Consider the following 19,180-nt stretch of genomic DNA (forward strand, 5'->3'; position numbering starts at 1 on the left):
CGGCAACTGCAGCCTAGGTGGCGGCTGTGGCTTGGCTTCGATCCTTGGCCAGGGCACGGCCACATGCTGTGGGCGTGGCCATTTAAAAAAATCAGAATATACTGCCCAGTATGAGGCCTCTGGTCTCGTCCATGTCCTGCAAGTGGGAGCAATAGCTTTGATACCTCACCTTGAATCATCTCGTCTTGGGCCAAGCATGTGCTTGAATGACATTTTGAGGTTTCCTCAAGGGCTGGAATAGAGATCAAGAGGGCACATGGATCAATTCTGGTGAGGAACATCCTCAGAAGTCTCCACAGGGTGCATCAGACGCACATGTGCACACAGGCACGCACACTTGAAAACCACCCCATGGCTTTCCACTGTACTTAGAATAAAATCCATCCCTAGATCTTGCAACCTCCCCAGCCTTCCCTAACCCTTGCCCAGCCCTATGGCTTCCCTTCAGCTCCTTGAAGCCCCCTAGCTCTCCTCACCTCAAGACTCTCTCAGCATTGAAGTTCCTGGCTCAGTGGGTGAAGAACACAACAGAGTGTCTGTGAGGATGTGGGTTCGATCCCTGGCCTCACCCAGTGGGTTAAGTTTTTGGCATTGCCACAAGCAGCAGAACAGGTCCCAGATGTGCCTTGATCTGGCATTGCTATGGCTGTGGCTGTGGCTGGCATCTACAGCTCTGGTTTGACCCCTAGCCGGGGAACTTGCATATGCTACAGATGCGGCCCCTAAAAAGAAAAAAAAAACAAACTTTCCCACCCTTGTTTCCTCCACCTACGCCCCTTCTCCACTCTCAGAGAGCTGGCTCCTCTGCATCCTCTGGGTCTCACCCAGAGAGACCCTCTTTGATCACTTTGTCTAAACAGATACCCACCCTCCCATCGCGACCCCTAATATTCTCTATCTCTGCACCCGACTAGTGTTTGGGTGCTAGTTACCATTTGTCGGCATTTATTTATTGATCTGTCTACATGTAAATTGTCCTTGACACCTACCAAAGATTTGTTGGCAAGTGAAGGGATGGACAGAATGTTCTAGATTCACTGGTTTGGGATGCACAACTTTGAACACTGGCAGCAGTCCCCAGCAATCCATCTTTAGGTCTCTCCTCTTCCTCCCTGCTGCTCCATATCTAGGCGTGGAAGCTGTTCCTGCTGCCTGTGGGGACCCTGAGAGGGCCTCCCCCTAGTCAGAGGAGAGGGAAGCACCTGTCCTTGGTGGGGGCAGAGGCAATGAGAGTCCACAAGGGTTAAAGAAGGAAATGAGAGTTAGCCCCTAATCAGATGCAACATCCATATACTTAGGAGAATAGAGAGAGGACCATAAAAGCGAGAGCCCTGGAGGGAAGAGAGTACAGACGTTAGAGATATTCCAGGGCAGGGATGAATGCGCCTCTGAGTGGTACCATCATCCGAGGGCCCCCCATCCATCCTTGTGAGTGCAGGACGCACTGGACGGACCAAAAGCTCCATGACTGCCAGGATCAGGAAGCGGGTGATTGGGAGGGAGATGCCCGAGCCTCAGCCCCAGTCCCAGCCCCCAAACCAGCACAGGCCCTGTTCCTCTAGAAGCTGCCTTCTGGTTGTTGCTCTGCTCGCTCGCTCTCTCTCTCCTCTCCTCGGCACTCTTATTTAAGCAAAACCTAACCAGTAACAGCCACTTCGTGAGGCTCTAGGACTTGCTCAGTGTCCTCTTGGTCAGAAGGACTTTTTGTTGCGCTGTGTTGAGTATTCATCTGCCCGGAAGCATGTTTAATGCTCACGTGAGATCCCTGATATTGTCAGAGCTTTCTGAAGCCTCAGTCTTGCTCAGAGCTTGGTGATCAGTCCACAAATTAAACTCTTGGCCAAACATATTGGGCTTAAGTTTACCCAAAGTCCAAACAAATCAGATACTCCATTTGGACAGAAGTCAAATTCTTTCCCTGGGTAATCATTTCTCAGAAATTCTGAAAAGCAGTATGTTTTATGTTCTCAAACTTCTTATAATCACATCCAATCTTGTATCAGATGCATCAAACACCGTAAAGAAGGGTTTTGAAAGGTCTGAACCTTCCAAAACAGATAAAGAAACCAAAGCCTGTTTGAACTTTTAAGAAATAGCCCAGCAAACTTTAATGAGTTGGCCCTCTTTTTGTAAAACAGCACAACAGACTAGCTACAATTCCAAATGAGGAAAATTCGAAGGGATACGAAAGGACTTTTTTTTATTAATTGTAGAGAGTTTGCCAACCTCTCATAGAGTCTACTTTACTCCACCACAAGAGAATCAGATTTCAAATATTTGACCTATGAAAGCCCAATAGGCATTACTAAATTTCAAACAGTTCATGGATGGCTGCAAGCCCCAAAGTGAATACTCCCTCACAATTAGGTATGAGGTCACAAAATGTCACTCTCCGAAATTCAGGATAAAAAAATATCAATCTAAAGTTAGACACTAACAGGCCATTGATATCCCTCATGGCCTGGTGGTTAAGGATCTGGCATTGCCACTGCTGTGGCGTTCAATCCCTTGCCTGGAAACTTCTGCATGCCATGGGTGTGGCTAATATATATATATATATATATATATATATATATATATATATATATATAATTTTTTTTTTTTAGGACAGCAGGTATGGCATATGTAAGTTCCCAGCTTAGGGGTCGAATCGGAGCTACAGCTGCTGGCCTACGCCAAAGCCACACCAACTCAGGATCCTAGCTGCATCTGCAACCTACACCACAGCTCACAGCAATGCTGAATCCTTAACCCACTGAGCAGGGCCAGGGATCAAACCTGCGTCCTCATGGATCCTAATTGGGTTTGTCTCCACCGAGCCACAACGGGAACTCCTAAAAAAGTTTTTTTTAATACTAAAATAAAATTAACCACTATGATATTAGCAACACAAGATTAACATTTTAATGAAATATCATAATAAAAATAAATTTTGGAAATGTTTTATAAATTCATGGGTGGTGTACCTTCATGTATTCTCAGGTTTCAACAAGAAAAATGCAATCTACATAATGTAAATAATTAAACCAGCTACCATTTGTGGAAGAGGGTATCATGTGGCAGGCACACTGCCAAAAATTTTGTACCCGCTATCTTATTAATCCTCACAGCAAGCAGGTGAGGAGGCTCCGACTATTCCTGGTGTAACTATGAGGATCTCAAGGTGCGAAGGGAGACAAAAGTCGGATGGACTTCTCACCCGAGGCTTCTCAATTCCAATATATACTATCAAAAAAAAGAGAAAGGAGTTCCCGTTGTGGCCAAGTGGTAACGAACTGGATTAGCATCCATGAGGATGCAGCCCTGCTCCGTGAGTTAAGGATCCCGTGTTGCTGTGGCTGTGGCGTAAGCTGGCAGCTGCAGCTCTGATTGGACCCCTAGCCTGGGAACCTCCATATGCTGCAGGTGTGGCCCTAAAAATACAATTAAAAAAAAAATATATATATATATATATACTGTCCATGGCATAAGTGGAAGAGAAATGGTTCCGTAAAGCTGAGCAAAAGGGTAGTTAACTGAAACAAAGATGGGGGTAAAAAAAATCCTCTAAAGCCTTGAGGTAAACAGTCCAAATCTATGATCCAGACCAAAACATCCCTGGAGGAACAGAAGGTTATTCCTTTAGGCCTCCTCTGACGCTAGAGCTATCCCTCAAGAGCCCTCAATTCCCTTTGATCTAATTCAATATTCACCAAACCTTTGATCTTTAATTGGATCTCCTGGGGATGTCTTTCCACCAGGACAGAGTACCTTTTGCCTACGACCAAGGCTGGTGACCTCCCAGCTTTATTCTCTGGGATAAAATGATGACTAGATCAGGGGGAGGACAGTTAGTCACCACTGAGTGGAATTATTGGGAATCTGTTCCTAAAAAGGTCAGCTCTGAATTGACTACAATGGCACTTCTGATTCTACAAAACCAAAGACCCAATCCTAGGTCTTCAATGACCTCCACCAAAATGTATATGTGGCCCAGAGGGCTCTCCTTGACACAGCCTACTAAGCTCTCTAACCATCCTAATGACATTGATAATGGACCAGGTTTTTTGTTTGTTTGCTTGCTTGCTTTTTAGGGCTGCACCTGCAGCATATGGAAGTTCCCAGGCTATGGGTTGAATTGGAGCTGCAGCTGCCAGCCTATACCACAGCCACAGCAACGCCAGATCCTTAACCCACTGAGCAAGGCCGGGGATCGAACCCACATCCTCATGAACACTAGTTGGGTTCGTTACTGCTGAGCCGCAAAAGGAACTTCTGATAAAGGACCACTTCTAATGAGTAACATTTAGAGATGGTCACACTGTAGACCCACAGTGTGGCCAATGTGATCGGATGAATGCAGAATGCCACAACAGCCCATGGCATATTCAGTAGGCCATTAGTTGGTTTTAAAAATTAATCAGATGAGTCCCCTGCACATAGGGGTTCTGAGGAGAACCCAAGAGGGTTAAAGGGCTACCATGCCCACAGTCCCCTGCTCAGCAAAGCCACCCCTAGAGATTCTTTCTCTAAGCAACCTGCCATGCTCACACCTTGTACATGGAATGAAGGCAACATGCCCTCATTGGCACCAACTGATGAGAACAGAAGCCCATTAGTCATGGAGAGGCCCAAGGTCAAAAACAACCATGTTGTCTGTGGGGGAGCCCCTCTCCTCCTGAGGCCACATGGCAGGAAGCTCTAGGTCCATCAGGGCAGCTCCTGATTAGACAGTGACGAAGCAACCTAGTTAGACGCTCTGTCTTAGGAAGAGGCGATATTAGGTGAACAAAGAGAGCCTGGGTTGTTCAAGGTCAAGTGAGTAGCTAGGCTAGGTCTCCACCCGGCACCTATCTCTTGGGAGATTTATTCTTTGCACTGAGTTCAGTATTTCGTGATTTCCAGGAGTTCCCATCGTGGCTCAGTGGTTAATGAATCCGACTAGGAACCATGAGGTTGCAGGTTTGACCCCTGTCCCTGCTCAGTGAGTTAAGGATCCGGCGTTGCCGTGAGCTGTGGTGTAGGTCACAGATGCAGCTTGGATACTATGTTGCTATGGCTGTGGTGTAGGCCAGCAGCTACAGCTCCAATTAGACCCCTAGCCTGGGAATGTCCATATTCTGTGGGTGTGGCCCTAGAAAAGACAAAAACATAAATTAAAAAAAAAAATGTGATTTCCAAAACCTAAAACCCCTGAGATTTTATACTGAAGTTGCCCTTTGCAGAACACTTAGATTAAGCTTTAAAAAACCATTTCTTTGGCTGTCCCAGAGCATGTGGAAGTTCTGGGGCCAGGGATCAAACCCACACCACAGCAGTGACCCAAGCCACAGTAGTAAAAATGCCAGATCCTTAACCCTCTGCTCCACCAGGGAACTCCTAAAGAACTTCTTGATGCTTATTTGCAAATACCAACTATCTCAACCATTAAAATTCACTATGCGCTTAAGTCTAAGTTGGATGTTTTTCTTCATTTATTTATGATCTATCCAGGACACCATGCAATTCTTTGCAATCCTACAGTGGAGTAGGATCCTTTCCCCAGCCAGAAACTGTGTTTCTTTCTCACTTTAATATTTCACTTCCTTAGCACTTTGCTCTTTAAAGCTAGAACTAATCTTATTTGTAATTTGCAAGCCAAGCTCAAGTTTACTCTTTAAACACTAAACTAGAAGTTGCTCAATAACATTTTACAGGCTGACCGCTGGAACTCTCACCCCTTCCAAGAACACCATGATTCTTTTCACAGAACTTAATTTTCAGAAACACTTGACATGTAGAAGAGTTCAAAACTGAGACGTAAATTGACATCTCCAAATTTCGTTATTGAAGAACCTTCAAAAATCTATGGTTGACACTCATAGGCATTAAATAAAATCTTAAAATATGCCTCAGAAAGTACTGATTATTGAGTGCTTACGATATACCAAGTATGATGTTAAGTGCTTCATTTGTCTTTTCTCATTTAATCTTCACTGCAATCCTTTGAGGTAGAAAGTGTTATTTTATAAAGATGTTGGAGTGGAAAGAGAAAAATCTGGGTCCAATATGTACCAAGGTGTTTTTCTTACTAGCAGGCAACATCAGGGAATGAGAAGCCCTGCTTTTGAGCCCTGGCCTGCCACTTACTTTGTGTCCTAGGGCAGGTCACTTCCCTTTGACTATTTCACCCGGATTTCAACTTCCTTCTCTGTTAATCATTAATCATTATAATTGTTTCCATTCGGGGAGGAGGGCATCCTAGCTCTAACAGAACAAACACTCTACCTACCATTTCTCTATTATAGTTTCAATCCAGGATGTCTTAAAGATTTTGTATCTTTAAGCATCTCCTTTTGAAAGGCAAAAACCATGGGGAGAGGTCTTAGGTTAGTACTTAGCAGTTAATGCTTCCATTAGCAGTTAATGCTTTAATAAGGATTACTTGATAGCTGGCTGAGAACAAGAAGAGAATGTGGGTTGGGCTACCGGGGATGGAAAGGTACTGGAGATGGCTGATGGGCCAATAAAGTTTGGATGACACAGTGCCCAAAACAAAGACTTCACCTAAGTACCTTCTTTTTGTCTGGGCTCCAATCGGCTCAGGCTGTGCCTTAGAAGTTGGTGTGAAGGCAGGGAGTAATATTCAGTGTGTAATAGTGTCATCTGGCTGAAGTTTGAGTGAAGAAGTGCTGAATGAGGAAAACCAAGAACGTGAGCTCTGGGGAAGGGCTTCCTTCCCAGGGAGTGAGGAATTTTGAGCACTTCCTAAGGGACAGAAGACCGTGCTTATAATCAGGAGCTTTGCCCGATTATAAAACTGGGGAAATGGTGGGGAAAGAGTGTTGGAAGATAAGGACCAGGGTGTGGCTAGGAGGCCCTTCTAATAATCCAGTTAAAGGTCTTGGGGCCCAAAACTAGGGTGGTATGATAAGGACAGAAGGAAGGGTGTGATGCTGGGGGAGACCTGGACCTCATCTGGACGGGGGGATTGCGGAGAAACCATAGACCCCTAGGGGTTCTGGGAACTGACGAAAGGTGCAAGAATTTCTATTCTCCTTTTTCCCTCTTCTCTACCCAATCAAATATGCCCTAATGTGACATCAGTTGGCAAGTTATAAGGTGCCTCAATATGCACAATAAGTGGAAGAGAGTCATCTCTGCTATGAAGATCGCAGACAAAAATAAACCTGGCAGAGGGTGAGTCTAGCACAGGTTACACTGCCTTCTTTCCAAATCTGCAGGCACTAGTCTAGACCTCTAAGAATCTCCCACCTTGGGAAAGGAAGCCGCGATTACTGATAACCAGGAGAACCTGTCCCAGTTCTGCCGCTGATGGGGTGCCTCCCTTAATAATTTACTTCTTCCTTTTTATGTTGGACCAGGCATTTCAGAGATGCCCCGCACAACTCAGACTGCAGGACTGCACTGTTTTCCCCTCTGCCAGTGTATCGCCTTTGATATTATTTTATTCAATTAAAAATATTTTCCCTTCTCGTTTTTTAATCTCATTCTTTGTAAAGCACAGCACTGATTCCAGGCAGGAGTGAAGGCCTCCATGTCTGGGTCGGGGCTTTGGACATCTGCACAAAGCCAAGCCGCCTCCTCCTAGAGCATCTCTGCTCCGCTCGCCGCTTTGCTTTACCGACCGCATCCCGACTAGTTCCCACGGCAACCGGCAGGGCGCCCACGTCCGGGTTCGGGGACGCCTGGCCGCCACCCAGCCCCGCCCCGCCCCCACGGCCGCGTTCGCCGCACCCAACTCCCGCGCGAGGAGGGAGGAGGCCGGGTTGCCAAGGAAACGAGAGGACGCCAGGCAGGCGCGCCCACCGCCTCCGCCCCTAGAAAGCCCGGCCGCCTTAGCAAAAACCTGCCTCCCAGGAGGAGGAGGAAGAAGGGCCGGTCGAGGGAGGGGAGAGGAGCTAGGAGGAGGAAGAGGAGCACAAGGAAGGCCCCGCGCGATTGATGGGCGGCTCCTCCGCCCAGGACCAGCCCGCCTGCCCCGCCCCTCAGCCCCTTTAGCCACTCGCAGGGGGAAAGGATAGACGCGCAAGGTAACGGTCCGACTCGTCCCTGCCCGCCCCAGCCACACCCGCAACAGCGACTCCTGGTCTTCCGAGGAACAGGGGCGAGGTTGGGGGGACGGAGAAAGGCGACCTCTCCTTGCGACTTCGATTCTAGAGGGAAATCGGGCCTGAAGCCTGGGGGCCTGGCCGTCCCTTCCTTCTGCTGAGCACAGCCCCTGTATTTTTCTGCCTCAAAGAGACAGCTGTGGGGGACTCTGTGATCACTTATTTGCAAACTGGCAGCCACCCTGCACCTACATAACTTCCGCTCAGACTCCCCTGGTCTGCGAGTCCAGGAGAGGTGTACAGGGACCGCGGCCCCTCTCTGAGTGCAAAATTATGGATGTTGTTGAGAGCATGGAATTGCGTGTCAAGCCTGTGACCTCCCCGCCCAGCCCCAAACTTTCCCAATTACACGCTGAGTCTCTCTCTTCTGGGCTTGATGGTCAGCCTATGACCGCCCAGCTCTTTCAGTTTCACAGCAAAGTGAAGAGTCACCGCCAAAGAGCTTTTCTTACAACTGCTATAGCACAGCACTCCCCACCCCGCCCCTCGATTTTCCGAGCCAAATTGGCTGGAAAAGTCAAACCATCTACCCTCACCCCTCTCAATTCCCAGAGCGGAGTGTTAGGAAATCACGCATCTCTGTTGCTTACACTCAAAACATTTTTATAAGCTAAGATTTGAAAACTCTAAGACGTTCTAAAGCTAGATGTAAACAAATTCCGGAATCTTTGTCATTACGAATTAATTAATTGTGTGTAAAAGGATGAATGAGGTCTCCTACAATCCTCCTTCCCAGCACCCACTTATGCAAAAGGAGGAATTTATAAACCTGATGGACATGTATGAATATAGCCATTTAGATTCTGGCTCAGAGGAACCTTCAGCCTAAAAGAGGGGCTTCCATTTACCTTTTTCTTTATGACTGAACTAAGAAAATATTCACTCTAAGGACGTTTCTAATATGAGACCATAGTAAGAAAACAGAGAAATCGCTTGACGGTTAATCAAAAGAATCCCCTTCCCATCAATTCTCTTGACATAGGCAGCCAGAGAACAGAAAGACAGCATATGTGATTTTTTAGAGACCTGAAGGAAATAGATTCTGCCATCAGATTTTCTTCTCCTTAGTCAGGGAAATGCAGTTTGAGTTCACTGGCAGTTTACACTAGAGAGGAATTACATATGTCACAAAGTTCTCAGAATATGCCTCACTGAAATTTCACAGATCTGTGGAATTTTGAGGCCAAAAAGAATCATTCACTCTCGCTTTCAGCAAAGCAGGACTCCCTTTCCCACATACCTCCTACTCCCTTCTCCTTTCCTGCTCTCCTTCCCTGTTTAATATGGATTAATCTTACGTGGATTTCTGAAGCACAAATTTGGCACAATCTATTATCACCAGAGACGAAAACAGAAGCATGCATAGCCCGGGAGGGTATATTAAATTGAGAAGCAGTTCAAAGGTGAGAAACAGAAGAGAATACAAAATGCTATTTGAGACACATGCTCCCTGCCCACATTTTATTATCACTCTCCTCCCCTCCACCTGTCTGAATTTGCTAAGGAAAAAAATGTTGGCTTCGAATGGCCATCTGGTTGAGTAGGCCCGCAAAGCTGAGATCCACGAAGTCAGCATTGGCTCATGTGGCTTTGTTTCCACATCGTTATTTCCGTTGCTTGTTCATCCTGGTCAGTTTTTCTGACCTGTGATACAGTAGGAAGTTCAAGAGACACTTCAGAAACGTAGAGAGTGTCTGCCCGACCTGTGGTGGTCTATCAACGGTCTCCTTGATCTATCGCTAATAATCTGCTTCCTTGGGGCAGAGTATTAATGTATTAATGTATTTAAGTAAAAGATTACATGTGGCACCAGGATGCTTCTAAATATTCATGCTATAGGAGCGTATAATAATAGAGACTTAAGGGGAGGGCAAAGACTTTTGTAGGCAATTTTAAAGTCCTTTATTTGGTAAGTGATTGTGAAGTCAGAGATAACCTAGCAAGGAGTAGCTCAAATAGTGTTATTTCCTACCTTTTGAGACAACGTGATTTCAGGCCTCTTAACTTAGAAGCCTCCTTAAAATAACACTGCATTAAAGCCAGGATGGATTGGCTGGCTTTTCTATGCTAATTTTGTAACCAAAATGTACCGTCCCCGTGGATTCTGGGATGTGCTCCTTTAGCGACCACATCCTTTCAGTATGAATCCTTATGGTCTCTGTCTGATTAATATTCAGACAGGTTTTCTTTCCAACAGTAGCAGCAGGGGCTCATCTTTCTGCCTGTTTTAACACCATGGTTTTCTGAAAAGCGTGGGCACATAGCTTTATTCTATGCAGGTACATATAAAAAGTTACACGTAGTCCTCTGAAGTAGCGTTCCCTAGATGACTATTAAAATGCTCAGAGAGGGGAGTTCCCGTCGTGGCGCAGTGGTTAACGAATCCGACTAGGAACCATGAGGTTGCGGGTTTGGTCCCTGCCTTTGCTCAGTGGGTTAACGATCCGGCGTTGCCGTGAGCTGTGGTGTAGGTTGCAGACGCCGCTCGGATCCCGCGTTGCTGTGGCTCTGGCGTAGGCCGGTGGCTACAGCTCCGATTCGACCCCTAGCCTGGGAACCTCCATATGCTGGGAGCGGCCCAAAGAAACAGCAAAAAGACAAAAAAAAAAAATGCTCAGAGACATGACCTAGGTTTTGTGTGTTGTCTGTGGAACTACCTCTTGGTTTGCGGTTTCAGATTCTGACTCGCAAAGACCCAACGTTCTATACTTGAGAGAAAATAATCCCTGAGAGACCAGCCTAAGTTGCTAGATGATCCTGTTTGGGACTCAGTGATAACCCTTGCAGGAGTCCATAGCAACCATACCAGACACTGGGTCACCATGAGTCAGAGGCCATCTGATTCCACCAATATCTTATCAAAGAGGCAATCACGCGTGTTGACAGGGATGTGGAAAAAAGGAAACCCTTGTGTTCTGTTGGTGGGAATGTAAATTGGTGCAGCCATTGTGGAATATAGTATGGAGGTTCCTCCCAAAAATGAAAACTGGAACTATATATGATATAGCAATTTCACTCCTGGGTATTTATCCAAAGAAAATGAAAACACTAACTCAAATGGATGTCTGCACCCCTCTGTTGATCGCAGCCTTATTTATAATAGCCAAGACCTGGAAGTCACCTAAGTGTCCGTCAATGGATGAATAAAGAACATGTGATATATACATAAATATATATATATAATGAAATATTATTCTTTCATAAAAAAGAAGGAAATCTTGGCATTAGTGACAACATGGATAGACCTTGAGGGCATTACACTGAAGTGAAAGGTCAAGAAAGATAAAATACCATAGGACCTCACTCATATGTGTCATCTAAAAAACAAAACCAAACCTCCCAACTCCTACCTACAGAGAAACACCGGTGGTTGCCAGAGGCACGGGGTAGGAAATGGACGAAATGGGTGAAGGAGGCTAAAGAGTATAAACTTCCGGTTATAAAATAAGTACTGAGGGTGTAATATACAGCATGGCGATTATAGCTAGTAACCTGGTATATGTGAAAATTTCTAAAAGAATAGATCTTAAAAGTTCTCATCATAAGAAGAAAAATGGTAGCAATGCAGGCTGGCAGATGTTAACGGGACTTATTGTGGTGATCCTTTTGCAATACATACAAATATCGTTGTATGCCCGACACTAATATAAGGTTCTATGTCAATTATATCGCAGTTAGAATAATGCATGTATTGAAATAAATGAAAGCTTAACTGGACAATGAGCAGCAATAGTGTGGGATCTCTGATGACCTTATAGATGAGGTCTAGCAGACTCACCATGAACAGTGCCATTAAAGAACTCAGTTTTTTGATCATAAATTTAGACCACACTAGTCAGAGCCAGACTTGAAAGCAACTGCCTCCACTCCCTTACCTCTCATTTGCGCAACACAGGGCAATCTGTCTTCAGCCCCGTCACTCCACTAAATGCTCTCACCAAGGTTCTTAATAATCTCCTTGAAACCTACACTTCTCAGCATCTATGAAACTGCACCCACCTGGGTTCTCGGCTTTCCTCCTGCCACTCTGGCTTCTTTCCAGGGTTTCTCTTCCACTCCGTACCGGCTCTTAAAATTGCATGGTCCTCAGAATTTTGTCCTGGGTCGTCGTCCTCTTTTCACTCCCCATTCTGCTTCAACGTCAGTGGTCCCCACAATGCCAGCCATACCCAGTTCTTCACTTCTCTAATCAGCTCCAGAGCCCTACATCTAACTGCTTACCTGACATCTCCGTTTGCTGTCCCCCAGCCCCTTCAAAGTCCACATAAGTTTCTCACGAACCTGCTCCTCCTCCCAAGTTTTCTGGTGGGAATGTCGGCATCCAACCAGCCGGCTGCCTGAGCCGGTAACACGGGCAGCTTCCTTTGCACCTGCATCTCCCACCCCTTTCGTATGATCACCAATTCCTAATGATTTTCTCTCCTGAGTATCCCTTGAATCCAGCATGACTAGAGTATGGGGACCAGAGTGAGACTCTGGCTTCAAACCCCAGGCATCCACTTCCTAGCTCCGTAACCTTTGGTGAGCTACTTAATCCCTTTGTGCCTCAGTTTCCTCGTCTGCAAGTTAGAGATATAACTCTTGCCTCATAGTGTGGTCATGAAGATTGCATGAGTCAAGACGTGTCACTGTTTGGAAGAGCACGTAGCACTTCCAGAGGCTCAGTAAACAGTAGCTCTGAGCTCCTCCCCCCTTCCCTCCACTGTTGCGACCCAAGTCTGAGCACCATCTTACCTGGCTTACTATGATGTATCCCCACTGGTCTTTCCGCTTACATTCTCACTCTACCTCTCCTGCCCTCCATCCATTCTCTGTACTACAGCTGGAGGGATTGTTTAAAGACGCAAATCTAGGTGTTCCTGTGGTGGCTCAGCAGTAACGAACCCAACTGGTATCCATGAGGACTCAGGTTCAATCCCTGGCCTCACTCAGTGGGTTAAGGATCCAGCGTTGCCATGAGCTGCGATTCTGGTCACAGATGCGGCTTGTATCTGGCGTTGCTGTGGCTGTGGCATAGGCTGGCAGCGACAGCTCTGATACAACCCGTAGCCCGGGAACATCCATATGCCGCGGGTAGGGCCCAAAAAGACAAAAAATAAAAATTAAAAAATGCAAATCTAATCATTTACTCCCCTGGTTGGAACCTTCCAGTGGCGTTATATGGCTCTTTGAACTGTGACTTCCAAGGCCACGCCTCCCCCACAGCCCTCCTGTTCCTGTCCTGCCCCTTCCTGCTCTGAAGCCCCTGCATCTGCTGTCCTTTCTGGCCAAGATCTCCTCTGTCCCATTCCTGGCCTCACACACTTCTTAGCAAATCCAGCATCCTTTCCCAAGGAAAACCTTGCCTCCCAGACTGTGCGAGGCCCTCCCCTCATAACACTTTCTCAGCAAACCCCCGTTTCTGCTCCATTGTCCTTATCACCACTAGGGACCTCCTGTCAATATTCAAAGACGATGGGATCAGAACCCAGAGAGTCTCGTGCCAGTGCCCACACTCTAACCACGATGGATTCAAGGGAAACTCAGGAGGGAAAATCGGCAGCCTTGGTTCTGATGTGGATGGAGCAGGAGGGGCGCGGACGCGGGACGCTGCCCAGGTCACAGGCTCCGGCAGCCGCTGGCTACTCCCAAATTTCCCTTCAGAAGACTTGGGAGGAAGAGCAGGTGTGTGAGAAAATAATGTGACTTTCAAAGGGGCTGGGAGACAGCAATATTTAATGCCACCCTAGATTGTAGCCACACAAAGGCCAGAGCCGTATCACGCTACTGCCAAACCCCAGTGCCCCGCGTGCTTCCTGATTTGGAATAGGGGCGCCATCACTGAGTCAATGAGTTTGTTGCCAGGGGTTCAGAGCTTTGGTCACTGCCAGTTTGGCTAGGTTTTTGTCACGTTGTAGAACTGCTTCTGAATCAGGCTTCTGCCCATCTAACTCCCTGTGACTAACCAGGACAGGCTCACCGAAGCCCGCGGATGAATGTGGCTGCATTATTTATGTCTGGAACAAGAGGGCTGTGAGGGCATCAACACCCATACAAAGAGCCCTTTCAGTCTGAAAGGAGCATCTGTGCCTTTCCAACAATGGAAATTCGATTAATAAGAGACGAAAAGCAATTACACTAAGAAAAACCCAAATATGGCAAAGCCACAAAGGATTGCATCACAGCGCGTTTATTTCTCTTTTATCCGCAGGTCGGGGATTAAGAATCATGTTGCATGAAGCAAAGGACAGGCAGAAGTTCGTCAGTGATGTTCAGTATCTGCGGGACATGCAGCATAAGGCGGACTCAGAATATCAGGCAAGTGAAGAAAACATGAATTATCTTCCCCCTCCACTTACGGAATTAGGAGACAATTCAGAATACAGTATCAGTATATGATAAGCAGTAAAGCGGTTTCTAAAATCCCAAACCCACACTTAGCAGCTGTCTGACTGTGAAAAGCCACATTACCTCTCCGGGTCTCAGTTTCCTCATCTGTACAATGGGGAGAATGGTCCCTACCTCAGAGTCTTGTCATGGTGGAAATGAAATGAGACAACATTTTTCAAATATTTAGCACAGAGCTTGGCACACAAGCCTTGTCAACAAATGACAACAGGGCTTGGGGCTTAAATTAGATAAACCAGCTATGGAGAAACAAGACATTAAGGAGTTAATGTCACCCTACCATGTATAGAATAGCAGGCCCTCCTGTTGTTATTGCCAGAAGAAAGGTGGCTCGCCCATCCTGCAACACGCGGACTATTCGTCACCCTAGTTACCGTGTTTACATGCAAAAACAAAACAGACAGGGAGCCTGAGGAGTCATGATGTAATTACCCAGAGCTGGCATGGGACAAACTTGCCAGACTGGGCCGTGGGATTCTGGGAGCAGTTAGAAAGCGTCACTCAGCTTGCGGGCCGGGAGGTCACCCCTCGCCAGTCAAGGAGGCACAGTCCTCAGCTGAGGATTGAAAAACACTCCTTCCCTAAGGAAAACACAGACCTGCTGTTATCAGGCTTTTCTCCTTCTTAGCAATTTCAACTGTCACCAAACCTCCTGGGTCACCAAGGAAACCAGACCTATCTCAGGAACCTGATTTCACCCGTGTAACGTGGCTTAGCTTTGGGCCTGGAAATGGGGTCAGCCTTTTCCTCCCACTGCTTGTCCACCCACCTCCAAGGTTATAAAAGTCAAGAGAATTCCTATAAAATAAATAAGAGCATAAACATCCTAACGGGTCACGCTGGGCGTCCCTCTACTCTTCACAAAGATGCCTCTGCCACGCAGCCCACATGTGGGAAATACTTGTTTGAAATTGTCTCCGGAACAGGCACATAAGTAAATCAATCTTATTATTTGATGGTCTCTGCTGAAGAAAGCCACACAACCGTGTAGCTTGGAGCCATGTAGCTGTTTTCTAATCTCATTTGGGCATTCAACACTGTCCTTATAAATAATATTCATTAAGTGCCTACTATGTCCTGAACAGAGTCCTTTCTCTCCCAGAGTTTTTATTCTAGGATTGAGGAACACACACAAGTAAATTAATATAAGTAATGAATACAATGAAGCGAATGAAGCTGAAGTAATGCAGGTGGGGTGATGCTCCTTTACATAGGCAGGGAAGCCTCTTAGAGGAAGTAAAATTTGGTTGTGGAAGCAAAGGATGAGAAAGAGCCAGCCAGAGCCTCCCCAGCAGAAAAAGCCAGTGCAAAGGCCCTGAGGCAGGAACTAAGTTGGATCATTGGAGGAAACAAAAGAAGGCCAGCATGAAAGAGAGAGATGGGGCCAGATCACGTTGAGTCTCTCAGGACAAAGATTCATATTTGGAGTTTACTCTTATCATGATGAGAGTTGATTTTAAGCTGAGAAGTGATCTCCTCTGATTTACATTTTTTAAAGATCATTCTGTCCGCTGTGTGGGAAAAGGACTGAAAGGAGCAAGAGAAGCAGCAGAAAAACTAGGAGGGAAAGTCTGATGGACATGTAGGAGAGACCAGTGTGGTGAGAGAGGGGGTGGCAAGAAGCAGCCAGACCCAGGAACCAGAAGCAGCAGAGACATCTTGCTGATAGATGGGGAGGAGGAGTGAGGGAAAGAAAGGAATGAAGGATGACTCACTTCCGCATGTGGACTTGTCCATCAGCTCCCTCTGTTTCACAACTGACACTTCATTTTTTCAAGTCTCCCATCCCCATACTTTTCAACAAGGACCGTCTCTTCCTGTTTTACGGACACACAAAACCAAACAAAGAACCTGAGCCCGTCAGGTGAGACGCCACTCAACTCTTCCCCTTCTGCCTGCCAGTCTAGCCCTCATGTCTCCAAGGGTCAAGGACATGCTCCCTGCTGGTGCCCACCTGTGCTCTTGGTCCACGCCCCTCTCCATCCATGGACCTTTCTTCTATATCCTTGAAATTTCTCTTCTTCTTCTTGGCTCCTCCCACAAACATGTTCAACGCTTTCTCATACTCAGAACAAAAGAACAAAGCTGTCTGTGGGCCACGTGTCCTTTTCTAGCTGCAGTCCTGGCACTTTCTAGACTCCAGATGTTCCCAGACAGTCAGCAACCCTTGTGGTCTCCACTCCCCTCCTCCCATTCACTTCCTCACCTGCTGCAGCCTTGGCTGTCTCCTCGCCTCCCCTGAAACTGCTCTCGCTAAGGTCAACGGCGAAATTCAACAGACACCTTTTCAGTCTTTGTTTTCTGAAGCGTTATCTGTGTTCGGCGCTATTCTCTCTCCTTCTCAAAGCACTGCTCGCTGGCTTTGTGATGTTATCCTCTCCTGGGTTGCCTCCTGTTTCGCTTGTATGCCTCTCCCTGCCCCTCGCGTGTTAATTCCCCCAGGTTCCCATCAGCCCAGTTTTCTTCTAATTCCCAAGGTTTCGGTGGCCCATCTCATCCCCTCCTGTGTTTTTAACCACCCCTCACATACTAATGACTTGTAATCCCGAGTCTTCTCCAAGTGTGAGCATCACATGCACAACTGCTTACGGGATGGTTCCATCTGGATGTCACACAGGCACCTCCAACTCAGTGTGTCCACGGTAAGACTCCACACGGCCCTCCCCGACCATCCCTGACTTTATCCCATCCCTAAGGTTCTGCCAAGCTTAACAAAAGCTCATGAACTTGTGCCTTCCTTTTCAATCCTATTGCCACCACCCTGGTTCCAATCTCTACAGTTTATCTCCGAGACTATTACAATGTCCGCATAACCAGGCTCCCTGCCTCCAGCCTTGCCCCCTTTCAGACTGCTTTCTGGAAATGTATGTCATGTGTGAACTGACTTTGCAATTCGGTTGTTTGCCTTCATGTAGAGGCGGGCCCCAGTCCCAGGAACCCCAGGGACTCCAACCCAATCCTCGGCCACTTCTCCAGCCCCCTCTCCCCTCTTCTTACTCTCCCAATGAGGGTGGGGAAGACCAGTTTTAACTTAGATCTAAAGGGAACCTCCGTACTCCCATAGCACCTTCTTTTAACAAACAACTTGACTGAGGTATCATTTACATATCAAATTCACCTGTTCCAAGTTTAAATTTATCAAATTTGCAGTCACTGCCATCATCTGGGTTTAAAACATTTCCATCACCGCACCACCAAAGCACCGCTTTCATATCTCTTTTCACTGCTTTTGAAATTATCTCTTGTATGATGTCCTATCAAACTGGACTACAGCTTCTTAAGGGCAAGGGTGGAGTCTTCCTCTTCTGTGTTGAACCCAATGCCTTGTCATTAATGAAAGCCAACATTACGAAACTTGGTCACCAACTCTGTTTATCAGACATAGATCCAGCTGACTTGCAACTAATCCTCAAAGTCAAACACACTCTCATTGAGCATTTTCAAAACCACTCACCACAGGTTCTGCAAAAAATAAATACAGTCGTCTTTAATATGTTCTGTACTGTCAAATTAAGTATAGAGCCACCCACAGCAACAACTTTGACGGGAACAGTGGAAAGTTGCAGTATTGACTCTACCCCTTGCCTTGTTCCAGAAGAGATTAAAGTAGGGGGTTAAGAATCAATTGCATGGCTTTAATGACCCCTCAGTAACCTGGTGCATATGTGACTTGTCTGTATTTAGATAATTTACGAAGGGAGGCTTTGCCCCGGGTGGATATGGAAACCCTGGGCCATCGATGAACTAGGCTGGTTGCCCGCAGAACCTCAGCTTTCACTAGCATCCCAGCAACCTACATGAGGGATTTCAGGGTGTACAAATAGTGTAAAACCTAGCCACCTGATCTGACTGCCAAATCATAGACATTTGCTGCATACGCCTTCCCATGCTGGACTCTCCTTTAATGAGCTGGCTCAAATTGAAGCCCTTAGAAACTTCCTGTAGACACTCTTCCCGCAACATCCTAAAATACGCTCTGGGTTGGTATGCACCAAATTAGCAGTGCCTTTACAGGTTTGTCTGCTCTCGGCAGGAGAGGAGGGTTAAACCCACTCCGAGTTATTTTGATGTCACTCCTTTTGGTGGTTGGGTGGGACCCTTTTGAAAAAACAAGAGGAAATAAACATCTATCTGGCATATTCCATGCTATTTCAGAATCTGGTAACTAGTACATAATGATACACCATCTCAGAATTTGGCTCTATTTCTTCAAGGGCGTTTGTGCTACATAGCTCCCTGCCCCCTCCCACCCTCCCGCTTCTTTTGGTCGAATGCATTTATATAACTTGTGGTAGAATTTAGCCATTAATGTCCACTGAGAGCTAAAAGAAAGATTACACGTGGCATTTCAGGATGATTTTCTATCATCTGTCAAATGTGTTTGATGGCTTTCATTTCATGTCACTTATTCATTCTGATTCTTTCAAGTACATCGCAAGCCACGAATATGACAATATGAACCTGTTTCAGGACATGCTTGGGGACCATCCACCCAGGGGGTTGAGGAAATGGACATAATGCAACTTTCCCTCCCATAGGAGTCATGGGGAGGGCTCTTCCCACCTCTGATATGTGTGTCTGTGTGTCTGTGTGTATGTGTGTGTGCTTCTCTGCTCTTCATAGAAGAGAGAAATCAACTCACTCGAGGGGAGTATCATATCAAACTGTTTTTACACCTTTGATTTCTTAATCTCTTAAAACTA

The 19,180-nt window shown here is 46.4% G+C and overlaps 1 protein-coding gene across 1 annotated transcript in view; it reads left to right on the forward strand.

Moving 5' to 3' along the window:
- The first annotated feature begins 14,288 nt into the window (after window positions 1–14,288).
- The window catches only part of MARCHF10 (membrane associated ring-CH-type finger 10), a 77,026-nt gene continuing 72,134 nt past the window's right edge, over window positions 14,289–19,180 (forward strand). Inside the window, exon 1 of the mRNA XM_047757974.1 lies at window positions 14,289–14,387. Coding sequence (XP_047613930.1) covers window positions 14,298–14,387 — 90 coding nt within the window. The 5' untranslated portion in view covers window positions 14,289–14,297. The remainder of the gene's footprint in view (window positions 14,388–19,180) is intronic.

This window comes from Phacochoerus africanus, chromosome 14 (assembly GCF_016906955.1).
Source record: "Phacochoerus africanus isolate WHEZ1 chromosome 14, ROS_Pafr_v1, whole genome shotgun sequence".
In the NCBI taxonomy this organism is placed as follows: Eukaryota; Metazoa; Chordata; class Mammalia; order Artiodactyla; family Suidae; genus Phacochoerus; species Phacochoerus africanus.